Below are 19,922 nucleotides of genomic sequence, written 5' to 3'. Positions count from 1 at the left end.
TTAGGAAGTTGTGGGCATGCTCCATTGGCGCTGGAAGCGTGGTGACATTTGTGGGCTGCCCCCAGAACACTCTACGTAAAAGGTGCATTTCGCTGTGTGTTTCGATGTACACATGACTAATAAAGATATCTCATAGGCAGCTGAGGGCACCGTCACCAATGATGGGGGATGAAACAGGGACTGGTGCAGGTCGTAGAGTTATCTGTACCAACCCCACTCAGTCTTGAGCCTTCAACGCTGTGGCATCATCGAAGTACCACTGAGAGTACCCGTCTTGCCCTCCCCCGGGGGAAGTCAAGCTTTAGATTGTAACTACCCTCTGGGTTTAACAAAAAACCTTCTGAATCTTCATACCTTAAAACTGTGCCCTCTGGTTACAGACACCTGTGCTAATGAGAAACGTTTTTCACACTCCAGTCTAGGGAGGTTTTCCCTGGAGCGTAGGAAACTGAGAGGCCACCTTAGAGGTTTACAAAACCGGAAAGGGCATAGATAAGGTGGATGGTCACAGTTTTTCCATGGTTGGGAAGCCAAAAGTGAGAGGGCATAGGTTTAGGGTGAGAGGGGGAAAGATTTAAAAGGGACCTTGAGGGGCAACTTTTTCACACAGGAGGGTGGTGGGTATGTGGAACGAGCTGCCAGAGGAAGTGGTAGAGACAGGTACAATAACAATGTTTAAAAGACAGATACATGGATAGGAAAGGTTTATGGTATTGCTTTATTATTGTCACTTGTACCGAGGTACAGTGAAAAACTTGTCTTGCATACCGATCGTACTGGTCAATTCATTACACAGTGCAGTTACATTGAGTTAGTACAGAGTGCATTGAGGTAGTACAGAGTGCATTGATGTATCGCCAGCCCTGTAAGAAGACTTAAAAGAACATTATCAGTGATAGTTAGTGACATAAATTTAAAAGTGTAGAACGATTATAGTAAGGGTAATGAGTAGATCTGTAGAGAGCAGCTTGCAATGAGTCGCCACACTCCGGCGCCATCTTGAGAGATACAGGCCAAATGCAGGCACATGGGACTAGCTCGGATAGACATCTTGGTCAGCATGGATGAGTTGGGCCGAAGGGCCTTTTTCCATGCTGTTTAACTCTGTGACAACCCTAATCCTGCTCTTCATCATGGCGTCTAACTCAATCCAGGTCCTCCCGCAGCCTTCTCTGTTTCCAAGCCTATCCAGTCTCCCCTGGTAACTGAGACACCCCATCCCAGCCGAGAGCAAGGACATTGGGAGTGACAGGTTTCTCTGCAGGCTCCATGACTTCAATCCCCCTTGCTAACCTGTCCTCCTCTGCTCTCTCTGTAACATCCTCCTCCTTTACGATCCTGCAAACTATCCCTACTTGTCCAGTCCCGGGGTACGTTGTTGCAGGTTGGGCCACTACACAGTGGGATGTTTTGGCACTGGAGAAGGAGTTTTCCGGGATGCTGCCTGGGATGGGGTGTGTTGAGGAGTAGAACCAGTGCTGTGAACAGCCCACCGTCGTCCTTCCTCCGTGACTGGATCTGATGCGGTTGTCTGAGCCGGTTTATCCCAACGTAAGAATCGCTGTTCTCACATTTCGCTTCTCTGTTCACCAGCTGTCACAGGCCGCTGTATGTTCAGTGGCAACTGAAGATTCCCTTACCAACACAAACAACCCTCCACAGCTCAGCAGGGGCTGACTGTTAGGTCAGATGGGAATAAGGCGCAAGAGGAAAACTTCTTTTATTCACTGGATTACACGTCCTCTGTTCCTCTAATCCATCTCAGAGAGTCATACAGGCCCTTCGGCCCAACTCGTCCATGCCGACTGTGTTGCCCAGCAAGCTGGTCCCATCTGCCCGCGTTCCAAAAGCTCCTTCAAGAGTCCCCTCTCCTTCGAGAAACGTGTCTTTCTCACACTTGGTTATGGTGCCTGGATCAGTGCCAGGGTCTTAATTCTTAATATCAGTGCTGTCGTCACTAAGTCGTGCATTGTTCTTGATGCTGTCAGTGTTCAGCTGAGACTGTAGCGTTGATATACTCACAGCACCGCAAGTAGACAGGGTGGTGAAGAAGGCATTTAGCAAGCTGGCCTTCATCGGTCAGGGCATCGAGTTCAGGAGCGGGGACATTATGTTGCAGGTATATAAGTCGTTGGTGAGGCTGCACTTGGAGTACAGTGTACAGTTTTGGTCGCCCTTTTATAGGAAAGACATTGTCAAGCTGGAGAGGGTACAGAAGAGATTTAGATAAGATAAGATCTCTTTATTAGTCACACATACATTGAAACACACAGTGAAATGCATCTTTTGCATAGAGTGTTCTGGGGGCAGCCCGCAAGTGTCGCCATGCTTCTGACGCCAACATAGCACGCCCACAACTTCCTAACCCGTACGTCTTTGGAATGTGGGAGGAAACCAGAGCACCCGGAGGAAACCCACACAGAGCCGGGGAGAATGTACAAACTCCTTACAGATAGCGGCCGGAATTGAACCCGGGTCTCTGGCGTTGTAATAGCATTACGCTAACGGCTACGTGCTGCCTGGACTGAAGGGCCTGAGTTATAGGGAGAGGTCAGCCTCGCTGGATCTTTATTCCTTGTAGGGGTGACCTCATAGAAGTTTATAAAATCATGAGGGGTATGGATAAGGTGGACAGTCAGAGACTTTTCCCCAGTCTTGGGGAGTCCATAACTAGAAGGCACAGACACAAGGAAAGAGGAGAGAGATTTAAAAGAGACCTGAGAGGTAACTACTTCACACAGAGGGTGGGGAGTACCTGGAACGAGCTGCCAGAGGAAGTGGTTGAGGCGGATGCAATTGCAACATTTAAGAGGCATTTGGATAGGTACCTGGAGGGGAGGGGCTTGGACGGTTATGGGCTGAACCCGGGCAACTGGGACTAAGCAGGGAGGATGCTGTGGTCAGCATGGACCAGTTGGGCCGAAGGGCCTGTTTCCGTGCTGTATGACTCTAAACAGTTCCACCACAGCTCCTGTATACTCACCTAACCCTCAATTAACACCCCTTTTGAATCAGGCTGACTGACCAGTACAGATGAAGGGTCTCGACCCGAAACGTCAGCTGTCCATTCCCCCCCCCCCACAGATGCTGCCTGACCTACAGAGTTCCTCCAGCATCTTGTGTGTTGATTCACATCCCAGGTTCTGCAGACTCTTGTGTCTGGGGTACAAGGGACTGCAGGTGCTGGAATCTGGAGCAACACACGTGGCCCTCTTCTCTGCCTTGGGGTTTTGAGTGTGGTCTAGCTTCATTCCATCCAACTTGCAGCACAACAATCAGCCTTTTGGCCCCAGTTCACCTAACCCAGAGACACACAAGACTCGTGGGCACATCAGGCCGTGGGGTGCTTCAGTGCAGCCTGCCTCAGAGACCCACCTACCTCCGTCGCTCCCTTGCCTGGGGCCAGGCCCCAGTCTCGAACCCCTGAACCACTGACCTCGCCCCAGAACTGCCTTGACGGTTCTGTCCACAGTGTTGTCAGAATCATCAGAAAGCCTGGAATTTTTGAATGTCTTTGACACCTACAAGCATTGAGAAGTATTTCAAAATGCTATGTTAATCATACTGTTAAATTTAAGGCATTTTAAAAATTAAGATATTTAAATATTAAGTAAGTAGATTTAAATTAATGGTGTTGGTATTGGTTTATTATTGTCACTTGTACCGAGGTACAGTGAAAAACGTGTCTTGCAAACCGATCATACAGGTCAATTCATTACACAGTGCAGTTACATTGAGTTAGTACGGAGTGCATTGAGGTAGTACAGGTAAGAACAATAACAGTACAGAGTAAAGTGTCACAGCTACAGAGAGAGTGCAGTGCAATAAGGTGCAAGGTCACAACAAGGTAGATCGTGAGGTCAGAGTCCATCTCATTATATAAGGGAACCGTTCAATAGTCTTATCACAGTGGGGTAGAAGCTGTCCTTGAGCCTGGTGGTACGTGCCCTCAGGCCCTTGTATCTTCTGCCTGATGGGAGAAGAGAGAATGACCCTGGTGGGTGGGGTCTTTGATTATGCTGGCTGCTTCACCAAGACGGCGAGAGGTAAAGACCATGGAGGGGAGGCTGGTGTCTGTGATGCACTGGAATTTATTCAAAAATAAATACATTCTCTGAAATGTTTCTCTGCCTTGGAGCTGTTCCTCTTCAAGTTGGAACAGATGGAGTCTCTGATCTACAACCGGTATAACCTGGTACAGGTTCGGTACGTAGATTTTCCAGTGCACCTTCTAGGAGCTGCAGGTCACTGAGTGACCATGAAGTCTCCATCATTGGAGTGTGGTCACGATGAAAGCAGCAAGGGTCTCCCACAAAGTTTCCAGGTCACTTGAGTCCTCCTCAAGTGACGTGAGTTGTCAGTCTGGCTCTTCGTTGTTCTAATATTATTAGCAAAACAGTTTCTCCCTGCCGTAGCTTAGTCCAGTTTACTTCCAAGCTGCAGCTGTAGTATTTGTCACTATTGCTCAGGTTCGACATTCTTTGCCGCTCTGTGAATATTTTCATCAAAAAGTTAAATGCCTTCTTCCAGTGTGGTATTCCCTCAGTACTGCTCGGGAATACTACGCTGTGTTACGCACAGAGGGCACAGGTTTAAGGTGAGGGGGGAGAGGTTTAATAGGAACCTGAGGGGCAACTTCTTCACCCAGAGGGTGGCCAGTATATGGAACAAGCTGCCTGAAGTGTGGTTGAGGCAGGTACATCAACAACATTTAAAAGACAGGTACATGGATAGGAAAGGTTCTGAGGAATATGGGACTAGCTTAGATGGGCATTTTGGTCGGCATGGACCAGTTGGGCTAAAGGGCCTGTTTCCGTGCTGTATGACTCCAAGCGTCTGGAGTGGGATTGAATCCCAAGCCTTCAACTCAGATGACGTCACTCCCAACAGGCCACACCCAAAAGCAGGGTCGAAGTACATCTTCCTCACCTGCAGAGGATCTCTTGGTGGGTGAGTCCAGGACTAGAGGGCACAGTCTTAGAATTAAGAGGGTACCCATTTAGAACAGAAATGAGGAGAAATTTCTTTAGCCAGTGGGTCGTGGATTTATGGAAGTCATTTCCACATACAGCTGTGGAGGCCCAATCATTGGGGGTGTTTAAGGAGGAGATTGATAGGTATCTAATTAGTCAGGGTATCAAGGGATATGGGGAAAAGGCCGGGAATTGGGGCTAGATGGGAGAATAGTTTAGCTCATGGTGAGGTAGCAGAGAAGACTCGATGGGCTGAATGGCCTACTTCTGCCCCTGTGTCCTGTGATCTTGTGATCCAAGTGAAGCTTTCGCTCAAAGGGTTCAGCCCGTTGCATAATAACTTGGCGGAACGGTAACATAGCGGTTAGTGCGAGGCTATTACAGCGCCAGCGATCGGGGTTCGATTCCCGTCACTGTCTGTAAGGAGTTTGTACGTTCTCCCCGTGTCTGCGTGGGTTTCCTCCAGGTGCTCCGGTTTCCTCCCATATTCCAAAGACATACGGGTAGGTTAATTTGGGTTTAAAAAATGGGTGGTGCAGACTCGTTGGGCCGGAAGGGCCTGTTACCACGCTGTAAATAAAATTTTTTAAAAAATTAAAATTTGGAAGAGCCATTAGTGGATGAAATGGAAGTACTACTCCAATATTGTATGGGCACGTACATTCAGATTGATGTGGATTACAGGAAGCCTTGCTCTTTGTCTAAGTGCTATTACTGTCACGGTTGTGTTTATTACATATTGATGGCCTGTAGATGTGGATTCCTTTGTAAAATGCAACAACATCTTGATGGCCATTCAGTTGAACCACTTCATAAATATAAACCCTTCTTGTCAGCTCATCCCATGTCAAAGTCAAGTTTATTGTCAGCTGCACGTCCATGTGTACACAGGTGCAATGAAAAACTTACTTGCAGCAGCATCACAGGCACAGAGCATCAGATACACAACATTCACAAGAAAAACATAAATTATGCACAATTTTTACAAGAAGGAACATAATTAGAACCAAAGAAAAATTCGTTGTATTGCAAAAGTGGTCATAGTGTTGCTAAACTGCAGTGATTAGAGTTGTGCAGATTGGTTCAAGAACAGAATGGTTGAAGGGAAGTAGCTGTTCCTGAACCTGGTGGTGTGGGACTTTGGGCTTCTGTACCTCTTCCCCGATGGTAGTAATGTGAAGAGGGCATGTCCCGGATGGTGAGGGTCTTTAGTGATGGAGGCTGCTTTTTTGAGGCACTGCCTCTTGAAGATGTCCTTGATGGTGGGGAGGGTTGTGCCCGTGATGGAGCTGGCTGAATCTACAACCCTCTGCAGCCTCCGTACCAGGCGGTGATGCAACCAGTCAGATGCTCTCCACCATACATCTGTAGAAATTTGCAAGAGTCTTTGGTGACGTACCAAATCTCCTCAAACTCCTAATGAAGTAGCTTGCCTTCTTCATGATTGCATCAATGTGTTCATTTAGTTTGCAAGAAAACGACCGCGTTTGCTTGTTGCAATGCCGAATTTATTTTGAAGATATCCAATTGGCTGTGAAGCACTCACTGAAGAGATTGAAGGGACATTACAGTTGCTTTTTAATTATGCTCCTGTCTGTTTGGGGGTGGAGGAAGAGGTTTGCGTTGCAGGGGTTAATGTAGAAGAAGAGGATTTCTCAGGACATCTTTAGAAATGCACACATCCTCTCTGTTGTTGACTAGTTTTGCTCTCACTGCTTTTGTGATTCATTATACTTTGTGTTCATCCCACAGACTGTTAGTAAGCGCCTCTCAGGATGGAAAATTAATTATCTGGGACAGCTATACAACAAATAAGGTAGGACTTCTGCAAGGTGCCTCCTGTTTGTTCTCTATTCCTGGTGCTTCACTTCCAGACTAACATTTACAGCCCCGATTCTGAAGAAGCAGGAGAGATTTCTGTTCTCTCCCAGGGTTGGGGAGGGGAGGGCTGGCAGTAGATGGACGAATTGACAAGGATCTGTGTGCTGGAACTCATGAACTGCGATAAAGGGTCACTTGTTACACTGAGCTAGCTCACTCCTTCCCACAATGGGACCTTTTAAAATTTTGATACATCCATTCACTTTGCCCTCAACACCACCGCCACCAGTAAGACAATTGAATCTTTATGTCTGTTTGTTTTTCTCCAAAACTCATGGTGCAACGTGATTTTAAAAAAAACTCACACAAAGATCCTCGTGGTAAATGGGTGATCTTTCTCTCCACTTCGCCTTCTCTCTGGCCCTTGCTAGGTTCGGAACAGAGCTGAAGGATAAACTGAGGTGACCCAAGGTTTTAGAACATAGAACAATCACAGCACAATTCAGGCTCTTCGGCCCACAAAGCTGTGCCGAACATGTCCCTACCGTAGAAATTACTAGGCTTACCCATAGCCCTCTATTTTACTCAGCTCCATATACCGATCTAACAGTCTCTTAAAAGACCCTATCGTATCAGCCTCCACCACCATTTCCGGCAGCCCATTCTGAACATTCTGACACTGAAGTGCCATCTAGAATATTTTGTTTAGAAGGCCAAAAAAACTGCAGATCTGAAATACAAGCAGAAAATTCTGGAAATACACAGCCATTAGGCAGCATCTGTGGAGAGAGAAACAGGGTTAACGTTTCAGGTTGACATCTTAGTACTTTTGCAGCCGTACAGCACGGAGACACGAGACTGCAGATGCTGGAATCTGGAGCAACACACAATCTGCTGGAGGAACTCAGCGGGTCAGGCAGCATCTGTGGCAGGGTATTGTGGTGTTTTGGGTCTAAACCCTGCATCAGGACTGAGCGTGAGGCCGGTGTAAAGAGGAGAGGGGGAGTGAAAGGTCCATTTCAATCCTGCCTGCTCTCCGGAGCCTCTAGTCTCGACAGATTTGGTGAAGAGGGCGAATTGAGTCCTGAGTTTAATGTAGATGGAAAGTATCAGGTGGTTCATCTGTAGCTTGAGGACAGTGAGGGGGAAGGTCTGAGGAGCGTTAGGAGTCACACAGCATAGAAACAGGCCCTTTCCACCCAACTCGTCCATTGAGCTGGTCTCATCTGCCCGTGTTTGGCCCATAGCCCTCTAAACCTCTCCTATCCATGGACTTATCTAGATGGCTTTTAAACGTTGCTAATGTGCCCGCCTCAACCACTATTTCTGGCAGCTCATTCCAAATACGCACCACCCTTTGCGTGAAGAAGCTGCCCCTTATGTCCCTTTTAAACCTCTCGCCTCTGATCAAACCTATGCTCTCTTGTTTTTAGCACCCATTCCCTGGGAAAAAGACTGTGCCTTCACGCTGTCTATGCCCCTCATGATCTTATATACCTCCATCAGGTCACCTCTCAATCTCCTATGCTCCAGAGAAAATTGTCCCAGTCCATGTAACTCAGGCCCCCAGTCCAGTCAACATCCTGGTAAATCTTTTCTGCACTCTTTCTAGTTTAATAACATCTCACCTATAACGGGGTGACCAAAACTCTGCATAGTACTCCAAGTGCAGCCTCACCAATGTCTTGCATAACTGCAACACAACTTCCCAGCTCCATTAGCCTCCTGATAAAGCAGGTGGAATGTTGTTGGCTGCTTGTGCCCTGAGAGGGGGAGTTCTCACCGCTCTCCTCCCCCTCTTTATACTGACCATCTCCCCTCTCCACTCTCAGCCTTGATACAGGGACTTGACCCCAAACGTCAGCAATTCCTTTCCTCCCGCAGATGCAGCTCGACCCGCTAAGTTGCTCCTGCAGATGGTTTGTTGCTCCAGCACAGAAGCAGACTCTTCGGCCCACCATGTCCATGCCAACCACCAGTTACCCATCTATTACCAATCCCACTTTCCAGCACATAGTCCGTTGCTTCTAGGCCTTGGAAATTCAAATGCCAGATCTGGATTACTGTGTGCAGTTTTGGGCCCCTTATCTCAGAAGGGATGTACTGATGTTGGAGAGGGTTCAGAGAAGATTTACGAAGATGGTTCTTAGCATGAAAGGGCTTACATACGATGAGCGATTGTCGGCTCTTGGACTGTACTCGTTGGAGTACGGAAGAATGAGAGGGGACCTCATGGAAACATCTCGAATGTTGAAAGGACTGGACAGAGTAGATGTGGCCAAGTTGTTTCCCCTGGTGGGTGAGTCCAGGACAAGAGGGCACAGTCTTAGAATTAGAGGGGACCCATTTAGAACAGAGATGAGGAGAAACTTCTTTAGCCAGAGGGTCGTGGATTTATGGAATTCGTTGCCATTTACAGCTGTGGAGGCCCGATCATCGGGGGTGTTTAAGGAAGAGATTGATAGGTATCTTTCTTTTTCAATCTTTTTATTAGTTTTCAAATTAATACAGATTGATATATAGCATCAATATTTATATATGTAATACAAAGAGATCAGGATAACAATCATAGCATATAATCATAAAGAACAATAAAATTTATTATATAAATTTAAAAGAAATCCCAAATCAATAAAAAAAATTATAAACAATATAAACTAAACAATAAGAAACTTTTTAAAAGAAAAACAAACAACAAAAAAAAAAGAAAAGAAAAACTGGGCTAAAATTTCTCAGTAGGAACAGAGCGATATTATGTCGTCAAGTCCGTTCCTCTAAGTTGGAAGATTATTGAAAGGGGATCCACATAATGTGAAAATATTGAATAAATGGACTCCAAATATCTTCAAATTTAAGCGAAGGATCGACAGTACCACTCCTAATTTTTTCCAAGTTTAAACGTGATATAGTTTGAGAAAACCATTGAAAAGTAGTAGGGGGTATTGGATCCTTCCATTTAAACAAAATGGATCGTTTGGCCATTAATGTAACAAAAGCAATCATACGGTTAGCGGAAGGAGATAAATGGCCAGAGATTGATAGGTATCTAATTAGGGTATCAAGGGATATGGGGAAAAGGCCGGGAATTGGGGCTAGATGGGAGAATAGTTTAGCTCGTGGTGAGGTAGCGGAGCAGACTCGATGGGCCGAATGGTCTGCTTCTGCTCTTTTGTCTTGTGATCTTGTGGAGAACTTCCTCCTTCGAAATATTTGAGCTAAGTTTCTAATTCCCTATTTATTAGCTTTAATTGACACCTTCCCAAATTCTGTTACTCCTTCTTTGTCACTAGGGTTTCTGTTAAACACTTAGGAAGCAACAACACAACCCTAAAGCAGCTTCCAATGAAGAAGTCGCTGCCCTTGCAAACGGGTTGTGATTTGGAGCAAGTCTTTAGGAGTGGGGCGCTCCAAGCTGAAAATCACTAGTCTGCCACTGATGATCACGATGGGGTGAACTATCTTGAGGTGATAGTTTAAAAGTGCTATGGTATAATGTTTAACTATTACAAAGATCTGAAGAAGCAAGTTAAAGATGATTCCAAAAGTCTCCCTGGAAGCTCTGGGATTTAAACCATAAATCTGGAATAAGAGGCGGGTAACAATGACCTCGCAATTACCAGATCATCTAGTTCAGATCATCTAGATCACCCGTCTAGTTCACTAACAACTCTCCAGGAAGTAAAACTGCCATCCTTACCCAGTGTGCCAGCCTTACCAGTAGGTTAGTTGGCTGCTGTAAGTGACACGTACCACCAGGCTCAAGGACAGCTTCTATCCCGCTGTTAGCGGACTCTTGAACGGACCTCTCACACGCTAAACAATGAACCCCTGATCTACCTAGTCCTGGCCTTTGCACCTGATGAGGTAGAGCATGGAAGATTGAACATGGATACAGGAATAGGCCCTTCAGTCCATCACATCTGTGCTGACCATGGTACCATTTGGAAACTAATCCCATCTGCCTGCACATGATTTATATCCCTCCATTTCCTGCCTGTTTCTGTGCCTGTCTAAATGCCCCTTAAATGTCCGTTAAGAAGCCAGCAATCACAGTAAGAGAGTGTAAGGAGAGCAAGTCGTCCCAGCGGAGAAGTTTGTAGGATTGCCATTGGGGTGAGGTGAAAAGGGGTGGCTTAAGGAGCATAAACTGCACAGACTAGACATGGAGAGTGCATCAGAGAAGACATATTGCACAGTGGCGCAGCGGGCAGAGCTGCTGCCTCACAGCACCGGAGACCCGGGTTCGATCCTGACCTCTGGCACCGTCTGTGTGTGGAGTTTGTACGTTCTCCCTGTGACCGCGTGGGTTTCCCCCGGGTGCTTCAGTTCCCTCCCACATCCCAACGACATGTGGGGTCGGTGGGTTAATTGGCCGCTGTAAATTACCCCCCCCCCCCAGTGTGTGGGTGAGGGGTAGAATCTGGGGAGGGAGTTGATAGAATGTGATCAGTGTACGATTAGTGTAAATGAGTGGCTGGTGTCAGAGTGGACTCAGTGAGCTGAAGGGCCTTTTTCCCCGATGTATCTCTCCAGGACTCTGAAAATCTGACATCCCTGAGCTCATCTGGCAGCTGACCAGCAGGCGGTACCGCACTCTAAGTGGGTGGGGGGTAGAAGACTTGCCTCTCAAATCTCCCTTAAACTTTCCATCTCTCACCTTAAAGCTACGCCCTCTAGTATTTGACATTCCTACCCTGGGAAAATGACTCTACAACTCTGGGCAGTTGGGTTGGTTTAAATTGTTTTAGGGAGGATCTGCACACAAACACATATAAGGTAAGAGGGGGAAAGTTTAAAGGAGATTTTTTTTATACACACAGAGTGGTGGGTGCCTGGAACGGGCTGCCAGGGGAGGTGGTGGAGGCAGGTCTGAGAGTGCAATTTAAGAGGCTGTTAGACACATAGATATGCAGGGAATGGAGGGGTATGGATCATGTGCAGGCAGAAGAGATGTAGTTTAATTTGGTATAGTGTTCGGTGCAGACATTGTGGGCCGAAGGGCCTGTTCCTGTGCGATGTTCTACCTAAAAGCAATGGAAGTCTTCTGTACAGTCAACCTGTGTGCTCCAGATCCTGTAGTGTGACCAACAGAGGAGAGTTGTAGGGTGTGAGTTACATTGGCTTGTTTGTCCCCTGGACAGATTGTGTGGTCACACCGGGGACCAGCAGATGAAACCTCCTCAGAGTGGCTGGCGCTCCTCACAACCTGCCTAGCACACTTCCCTCACTTCTGGTCAGTCTTGGAGTCCGGCTGCTGTCTGTCTAGAAACCGGACTGAGGTTATGGGGAGGCAACCAAGGAGCTTGACAGGAGCAGGTTGGTCAATTAATTGTTGGAAACATTAGAAAGGAGGTGGGGAAAACTGCTTCCATCCAGACGGTGGTGCAGACGTGCAGCAAGGCAAGGACCTTCTCTGCGTTTAAGTAGTGCCTGGAAGAGCCCTGACATTAGGAATTTTGCTGGAAAGTGGGATACAAGGGTAGCTCTTTCGTGACTGGCATTGCATTATGGGCTGAACGGCCTCCTGGGTCATAAATTCTCGTCGGTTCCAAGTAGGTTATAACCTTCAGTAATCTAGTCATCAGTGTTATGGAACAAACGACTTCGATTGGATTCATGATGGTTTCAGTAAGGAATTGGGAATCCAAGAAATATATTGTGTTGGTGTTGTCTTTAATTGTACAGTGTCTGTTCCGGTCCTCCCTCTTGCATGGTACAGCATGTGATGTCCTCCTAACTGTCTGTGTCTGAAATACTTGCTGGAGATGATCTATTTCCTGCTCCCTTTACCTCAACACAGTGGAAATGATTTATCTCCGCTAACATCCCCAGGGTCTTCCTGCCCATTTCTGCCTCTGCACCAGCACAAACTTTTCCCCTTAAAACTGCCGCCTCGACTTCCAATATTGTTTTGTTGAATCCTGGGTGTACCTGACCGTCCAAACTACTTGCTTCACTCCGAAACATGACGTTACTGGTACCTTGCACGATTTCAACAAAGGTTCTCTGCTTTAATATAATCAAACTAAGAATACAATGAAACCTTTGTTCTCTTTGTTTTCATTTTTTTATACATGGAAAATTTGCATCTACATCCTCAAACCGCCATCATTTGGGATATCATCTTCATAATCTGCATGTTACCTTTCAATTATAATGACACAGAGAAGCCATTCGTCCCATCGGGTTCATACTGCCTCTTATCAGTCTCATTTCCTCTTCTCTCATTTTCCTGTACCCTTGCAACTTGTTCTATCTTTTTGCCATTAACCTACACAAAGGGTAATTTGGAGCGGCCGATTCTGAAGCAAAGTCAATGGCGAGCTTAATGTCATCTGCACAAGTTCATGTGTGCACAGGTGCAGTGAAAAACTTGCTTGCAGCGGCATCACAGGCACATAGCGTCAGAGACATGACATTCACGAGAAAAACAAATTAAATATATACAAGAAACAATACAACTAGAACAAAAAGAAGTCCAGCGTAGTGCATAGTAAGATAAGATTTCTTTATAAGTCACACGTACATCGAAACACACAGTGAAATGCATCTTTTGCGTAGCGTTCTGGGGGCAGCCTGCAAGTGTTGCCACATTTCCGGCGCCAACATAGCACGCCCACAACTTCCTAACCCGTACATCTTTGGAATGTGGGAGGAAACCGGAGCACCGGGAGGCTATACTCTTGTGGCAGTTGGTTCAAGAACCAAATGGTTGCAGGGAAGTAGCTGTTCCTGACCCTGGTGGTGTGGGACTTCAGGCTTCTGTACCTCCTGCCCGATGGGAGCTGCTAGAAGATGGCACGGCCCGGATGGTGGGGATCTTTGATGGACGTTGTAGGGTGGGTGATGTGAATTGGGGCTCTCTCCCCACCTTCCCTGAACCTTTCCAACCGACTGCCTCCTCACCAACAGGTTCATGCTATTCCGCTCCGGTCGTCTTGGGTTATGACCTGCGCTTACGCACCGTCTGGTAACTACGTGGCCTGTGGTGGCCTGGACAACATCTGCTCCATCTACAGCCTAAAGACCCGCGAGGGGAACGTGCGAGTGAGCAGGGAGCTCCCGGGTCACACAGGTAGGTGCTGCCACCTTCCGGGGGGGGCTTGGCAGTGAGCTCTGCCTGCTCTCCGCACAAGGATGGTTGAGATCAGCTTGCCTGGGCTGGTGCCAAAGGCCACGTATGGTGAAATTCCCATAATCCGTAATCCCATTGTTTGGAAATTCCATTGGCATTGGTATTGGTTTATTATTGTCACTTGTACGAAAACTTGTCTTGCATACCGATCGTACAGGTCAATTCATTACACAGTGCAGTTACATTGAGTTAGTCCAGAGTGCATTGAGGTAGTACAGGTAAAAACAATAACAGTACAGAGTAAAGTGTCACAGCTACAGAGAAAGTGCAGTGCAATAAGGTGCAAGGTCACAACAAGGTAGATCGTGAGGTCAGAGTCCATCTCATCGTATACGGGAACCGTTCAATAGTCTTATCACAGTGGGGTAGAAGCTGTCAAGTCTGGTGGTATGTGCCTTCAGGCTCCTGTATCTTCTATCCGATGGGAGAGGAAGAAGAGAGAATGTCCCGGGTAGATGGTGTCTTTGATTATGCTGGCTGCTTCATCAAGACAACAAGAGGTAAAGACCAAGGAGGGGAGGCTGGTGTCCGTCATGTGCTGGGCTGTGTCCACAACTCTCTGCAGTTTCTTGCGGTCCTGGGCAGAGCAGTTGCCGTACCAAGCCGTGGTGCATCCAGATAGGATGCTTTCTGTGGTGCATTGGTAAAAGTTGGTGAGTGTCAAAGGGGACAAACCAAATTTCTTTAGCCTCCTGAGAAAGTAGAGGCTCCGGTGAGCTTTCTTGGCCTTGGCATCTATGTGATTTGACCAGGACAGGCTGTTGGTGATGTTCACTCCACTGCTTTGGTATCTGGCTCACTGGGTGCTGATCCCGTAAACACACCCAGGGCCCCGATTCCCACACTCCTCGTGTCTCCAGCAGCTCATATTTTGCTCCACATTCCAGCGCCTATAGTCATCCAGCACAGACACAGGCCCTTTGGCCGACCAAGGTGCCCCATCCAAGCTAGTTTCACTTGGCCCACAACCTTCTACGCCTTTCCAATCCACGTACCTGCCCAACTGTCTCATAAATGTTGTTATTGTACCTGCCTCAACCACTTCCACTGGCAGCTCGTTCCACGTACATACAACTCTTTGTGTAAACATAGAATAAAGTTACCCCTCAGGTTCCTATTAAATCTCTTCCCCTCTCACAAATCTCTGCCCTCTAGTTCTTGATTCCCCAACCCTGGGGAAAGAGACTGAGTATGTTCACCCTATCTCTGCCCCTCATGATTTTATACATCTTTTAAATTAAGTTTAAATTTTAAATTTTAGTTTCAGCGTAGTAACAGGCCCTTTCGGCCCAACGAGTCCACACCGCCCATTTTAAACCCCTAAATTAACCTACCCGTACGTCTTTAGAATGTGGGAGGAAACCGGAGCACCCGGAGGAAACCCACGCAGACACGAGATCACCTCTCAGTCTGCAATTTGGAGCAAATCGCTCTTAAGTTAAAGGATGGCGCAGTGGCCAGGGTTCGATCCTGACCTCTGGCGCTCTGTGTGGAGTTTGCACATTCTCCCCATGACCGCATGGGTTCTCCCCCCCCCCCCCCCCGGTGCTCCGGTTCCCTCCCACATCCCAACCATGTGCGGGGTCAGTTAATCAGCGACAGGGAAGGGGGTGGTAGGAGAATGGGGAATGATGGAGCATATGAGAGAGAGAGAGAGAACAGGTTATAGGGAAGTAAATGGGGGAATGGGCTTGCTCTGTGAGCAGGATTTGACTCGATGGGCCACCTCTTTGGTTGTGAGATAGTATGAGAAATGAATCAGAAAACTTAACCACCCATCGAACATCAAAACCAATGACAATCCAAATTGATCTGCTGAGTGACCCTAGCCTTCTTCCCTCAGGTTCCACAAGAGCTTTCTAAATCAGCCCACACCACTTTGCCCCAGGCCTGTGAATGACCCCCCGCCTCCTGTCAGCCCCAGTAAGTGAGGGCACTTGTCTGACCCAGACTGCATGGACCCTTGCAGGGCTCTTGGCCTCGTATACAACACACAATCTGCTGGAGGAACTCAGCAGATTGAGCAGCATCTGTGGGGAGGAGAGGGGAGAAAAGTATCGTCAAAACCCTGCATCGAGACCTGATGAGTGCGCTTACAGCGTGAGCGAGAGAGTGGCTTTGATTCCTGCCCTGCTAACCCCACCTTGTCCGTTCTTTCGCAGGTTACCTGTCCTGCTGCCGTTTTCTGGACGATAACCAGATTGTTACCAGCTCGGGTGATACAACCTGGTGAGTTTGGCCAGCAACTGGAGGCGTGCTACGTGTTAACGTCCTCCCCCAGGATAGAGAGTGGCCCAGGGTGAATCCAGCCCAGGGTTATGCACAAGGCAGGAAATGGGGTTGCTTGAAGCAAATCTTCTGGGGAACCTGAAGTGTATGAGGGAGAGGGGAATGAAAGATTCATTTTGTTACTCACTCAAAGGACGTGGGCTGAGTTAGTGTTTAATTGTCCATCCCTGCTTGCACTTGAGAAGGTGATTGAACCACTGCAACCGTTGAGGTGTGTGTGGACCCACTATGAGCTTGACCCAGCGATGGTGAAGGAACGGCGATATTTTTCCCAAGTCAGGAAGGTGTGTGGGGGCTTGGAGAGCAACTTCCAGCTGGTGGTGCTCCCTGCGCTTTTGTTGCTGGTAGTCGCGAATCTGGAAGGAGATGTCTAAGGAGTCTTAGTTGAGTGGGTGGTTGGAATGGGGCATGAATGCAGGCATGGGCTGAATGGCCTTTCCGTGCCCTATATCCTTGGTATTCCAGTGTCAGCTTGCACACGACTCCCACAAACAGCAGTAAGGTCGAGAGTAGTTAATCCATCATTAAATATTTGTTGAGGGGTAAATATTGGCCCAGGATACGAGTGAGAGCTCCCCTACTCTACTCCAAAGTAGGACTGTGGGATTTTTTCCTACCTTGGTTGGTGAGGACGGGTAAGGTCTTGGTTTGGCCATAAAAGGAGAGAACTTCCAAAGTGCTTGAGGAGGCCGCTCTTCTTGGACAGTCGATCTTATGGGTCTCCACCCAAAACCTCAATTGTCCCTTTACCTCCACAGACGCTGCCTGACCCGCTGATATCCTCCAGTAGCTCATGCCTTTTCTTTTACTCCAGATTTCAGTCTGGGCCCGTCTCTGGTGTCTCCCTCCTCTTGGATTGGTGCTAGAATTAGAGACAGCAACGGCCACCAAAACCCATCTGGGTCACCAGAGGTAGTGTAGCGGTTAGCGTAACACTATTACAGCACCACCGACCCGGGTTCAATTCCCGCCACCGTCTGTAAGGAGTCTGTACGTTCTCCCCGTGTCTGTGTGGGTTTCCTCCGGGTGCTCTGGTTTCCTCCCACATTCCAAAGACGTACAGGTTAGGAAGTTGTGGGCATGCTATGTTGGCGCCGGAAGTGTGGAGACACTTGTGGGCTGCCCCAGAACACTACGCAAAAGATGCATTTCACTGTGTTTGGATGTACATGTGACTAATAAAGATATCTTTTCTCTTATTTAAAAAAAGGGGTTGGGTGGTCTTTGGTGTCCTGGAATGTGTTTTACAATTATCTTTTGTCGGATGTTAATCTGTTTGTAAATGTTGTTCCTGCTTCCCTGTAGCGCCCTGTGGGATATTGAAACTGGGCAGCAGACCACCACGTTCACGGGTCACAGCGGAGACGTCATGAGCCTTTCTCTCTCCCCGGACTTCAAGACATTCGTGTCGGGCGCCTGCGATGCTTCGGTCAAGCTCTGGGACGTGCGAGACAGCATGTGCCGACAGACCTTCACCGGCCACGAGTCAGACATTAACGCTGTCTGTGTAAGTTGGCCAGCGGCCGCTCGTCAGGGCTGTCAGCCCTGCACCGGGGGGAGGGTTGGCTGTGGAGAAGGTGGGGAGTTGCTCTGGTGCCCTACGCTGGGACAACTCTCCGCCTTCTCCACAGCCAACCTTCCCCCCCGGTGCAGGACCAGTTGGGCCTGTTTCCATGTGGTATGACTCCAGGATTAGGCTTTCAACACGGGGGCCCAGTTGGACAAAACAAGATCCCACAATAGTATGGTAACCATCTCGGGTCCAGGGAGATGGGTGGGTCAAGGGCTGAGAACCGTACCGGCATGGTTAACGCCTACCGGGATGCAGAAGATCCCATGGTCTTTGAGGGACCTTCCTGGGAGGGTGGATCAGGAAATGGGTGAAAGGTGGCTGGCAAATGGGACCAGCTTAGATGGGCATCATGGAGCAGTTGGGCTGAAGGGCCTGCTTCCATGCTGAATGACTCTTGCATGGCAAGCTTTAAAGAAGTTGCAGGATCACTCATACAGTGTTCACATTAAAGTCTCCCGAGGAGCATTATCATTAAATGGCAGGATTTTTTATAGTCAGAGTCATACAGCACAGAAACAGGCCTTTCGGCCCAACTGGTCCATGCCGACCAAGATGCCCATCTAAGCTAGTCCCATTGCCTGCATTTGGGCATCTTGGCATGGATGAGTTGAGTTGAAGGCCCTGTTTCCCTGCTGTATTACTCTAAATAGTTATGAAGGCAAAATGGTGTGATGGCCTTGTTTGCAAGAGGTTCTGATTGCAGGAGCAAGGAGATCTTGTACATGGTCTTGGTGAGGCCTCACCCGAAAGATGGTGTGAAGTTTAGGTCTCCCGACCTCGGAGAGGACCATGCTTGCCACAGAAGGAGTGCAGCGAATGTTCACCAGAGCGACTCCTGAGACGGCAGCGCTGTCGTATGAGGAGAGGTTGGGTCAACCAGGCCTCTACTTTCAGAAGGATGAGAGGAAATCTCTCTGAAACTGTAAGATACAGGAGCAGAATTAGCCCATCTGGCCCATCGAGTCTGCTCCGCCGTTCAATCGTGGCTGATTTATTTCAACCTCATTCTCCCACTTTCTCCCCGTAACACTTAACCCCCCCCCCCCCCCCTTTACTAATCAACAACCTATCGATCTCTGCCTGAAGTACACCCAATGATTTGGCCTCCACCGCCCTCGGTGGCAATGGATTCCACAGATTCACCGCCCTCTGGCTGGAGAAATTCCTCCTCATCTCAGTTCTAAAGGGACGTCCCTTTATTCTGAGGCTGTGCCCTCAGATCCCGGACTCTCCCACTGATGGAAGCGTCCTCTCCGTGTCCACTCTATCCAGGCCTTTCGGTGTTCAGGAGGTTTGGAAGAGATGTGTATAAATTCAGACTGGATGCGGGGAGGATACTTCACGCTGGCTGGGGTGGGGCTAGAACTGTGCAAAGGGACCTTCAGGACTGAGAGGAGGAGAAAGTGGTGAACCTGTGGAACTCTCCACCACAAAAAGCAGTGGAGGCAAGGTCGCTATATGTTTTCATAAAGGAGATAGCTTTTTAGACACCGAAAGGTCTCCAGGAGTTTGTGGAGAGAACGGGGAAGTGGTACTGAAGATCACATTGAGTGCTGGAGTGAGCTACAAAGGACAAAAAGCCGCCTCCTGCTCCAGTGTTACCGCTAAGGGTCACAGCACCAATGCACAGTTGTGTTAGGGTACAGTACAGGTGTAGTGGAGGGGCAGAATGGTCTCAGTCCTGTCTGACTGAAATGGAGACTGATGGCAGTGGGCAGTAAAGGTGAGTGGGAGTGGGGAGGAGACTTGGTCCGCTTGTTGGGTGGCGTGTTGCCGTGGCGACTGAGGTTGCGCTGCGGCAGATGCCAGAGACCTGAAATAAAGGCAAAAGGCTGGAAACGCTCCGCAGGTCCAGGCGGCGTCCGTGGAGGGAGAAACAGGATTACCGTGTCAGAACCGGGGAAGAGAAAATAACAAACAAAATGCTGGGGGAGCTCAGCGGGTCGGGCAGCATCTGTGGAGGGAAATGTGGACAGTCGACGTTTTGGGGCGAGGCCCTTCATCTGGATGGACTGAAGGGTCTCGACCCGAAATGTTGATTGTCCATCTCCCTCCACCGACGCTGCCCGACCCGCTGAGCTCCCCCAGCGGTCTGTTTCTCCATATTCCAGTAGCTGCCATCTCTCTTGTG

At 48.3% G+C, this 19,922-nt stretch overlaps 1 protein-coding gene across 3 annotated transcripts in view; it reads left to right on the top strand.

The window, feature by feature from the left end:
• Positions 1-19,922, top strand: part of LOC127586711 (guanine nucleotide-binding protein G(I)/G(S)/G(T) subunit beta-2) — a 145,871-nt gene that overhangs the window by 113,230 nt on the left and 12,719 nt on the right. For all 3 annotated transcript variants that reach the window (XM_052044868.1, XM_052044867.1, XM_052044869.1), the window contains 4 exons: positions 6,726-6,789; positions 13,707-13,869; positions 16,092-16,158; positions 17,524-17,725. In XM_052044868.1, coding sequence (XP_051900828.1) covers positions 6,726-6,789; positions 13,707-13,869; positions 16,092-16,158; positions 17,524-17,725 — 496 coding nt within the window. The remainder of the gene's footprint in view (positions 1-6,725; positions 6,790-13,706; positions 13,870-16,091; positions 16,159-17,523; positions 17,726-19,922) is intronic.

The sequence above is a fragment of the Pristis pectinata genome, chromosome 37 (assembly GCF_009764475.1).
Source record: "Pristis pectinata isolate sPriPec2 chromosome 37, sPriPec2.1.pri, whole genome shotgun sequence".
NCBI lineage: Eukaryota > Metazoa > Chordata > Chondrichthyes > Rhinopristiformes > Pristidae > Pristis > Pristis pectinata.
This window is presented reverse-complemented; position numbering and strand designations above follow the sequence as displayed.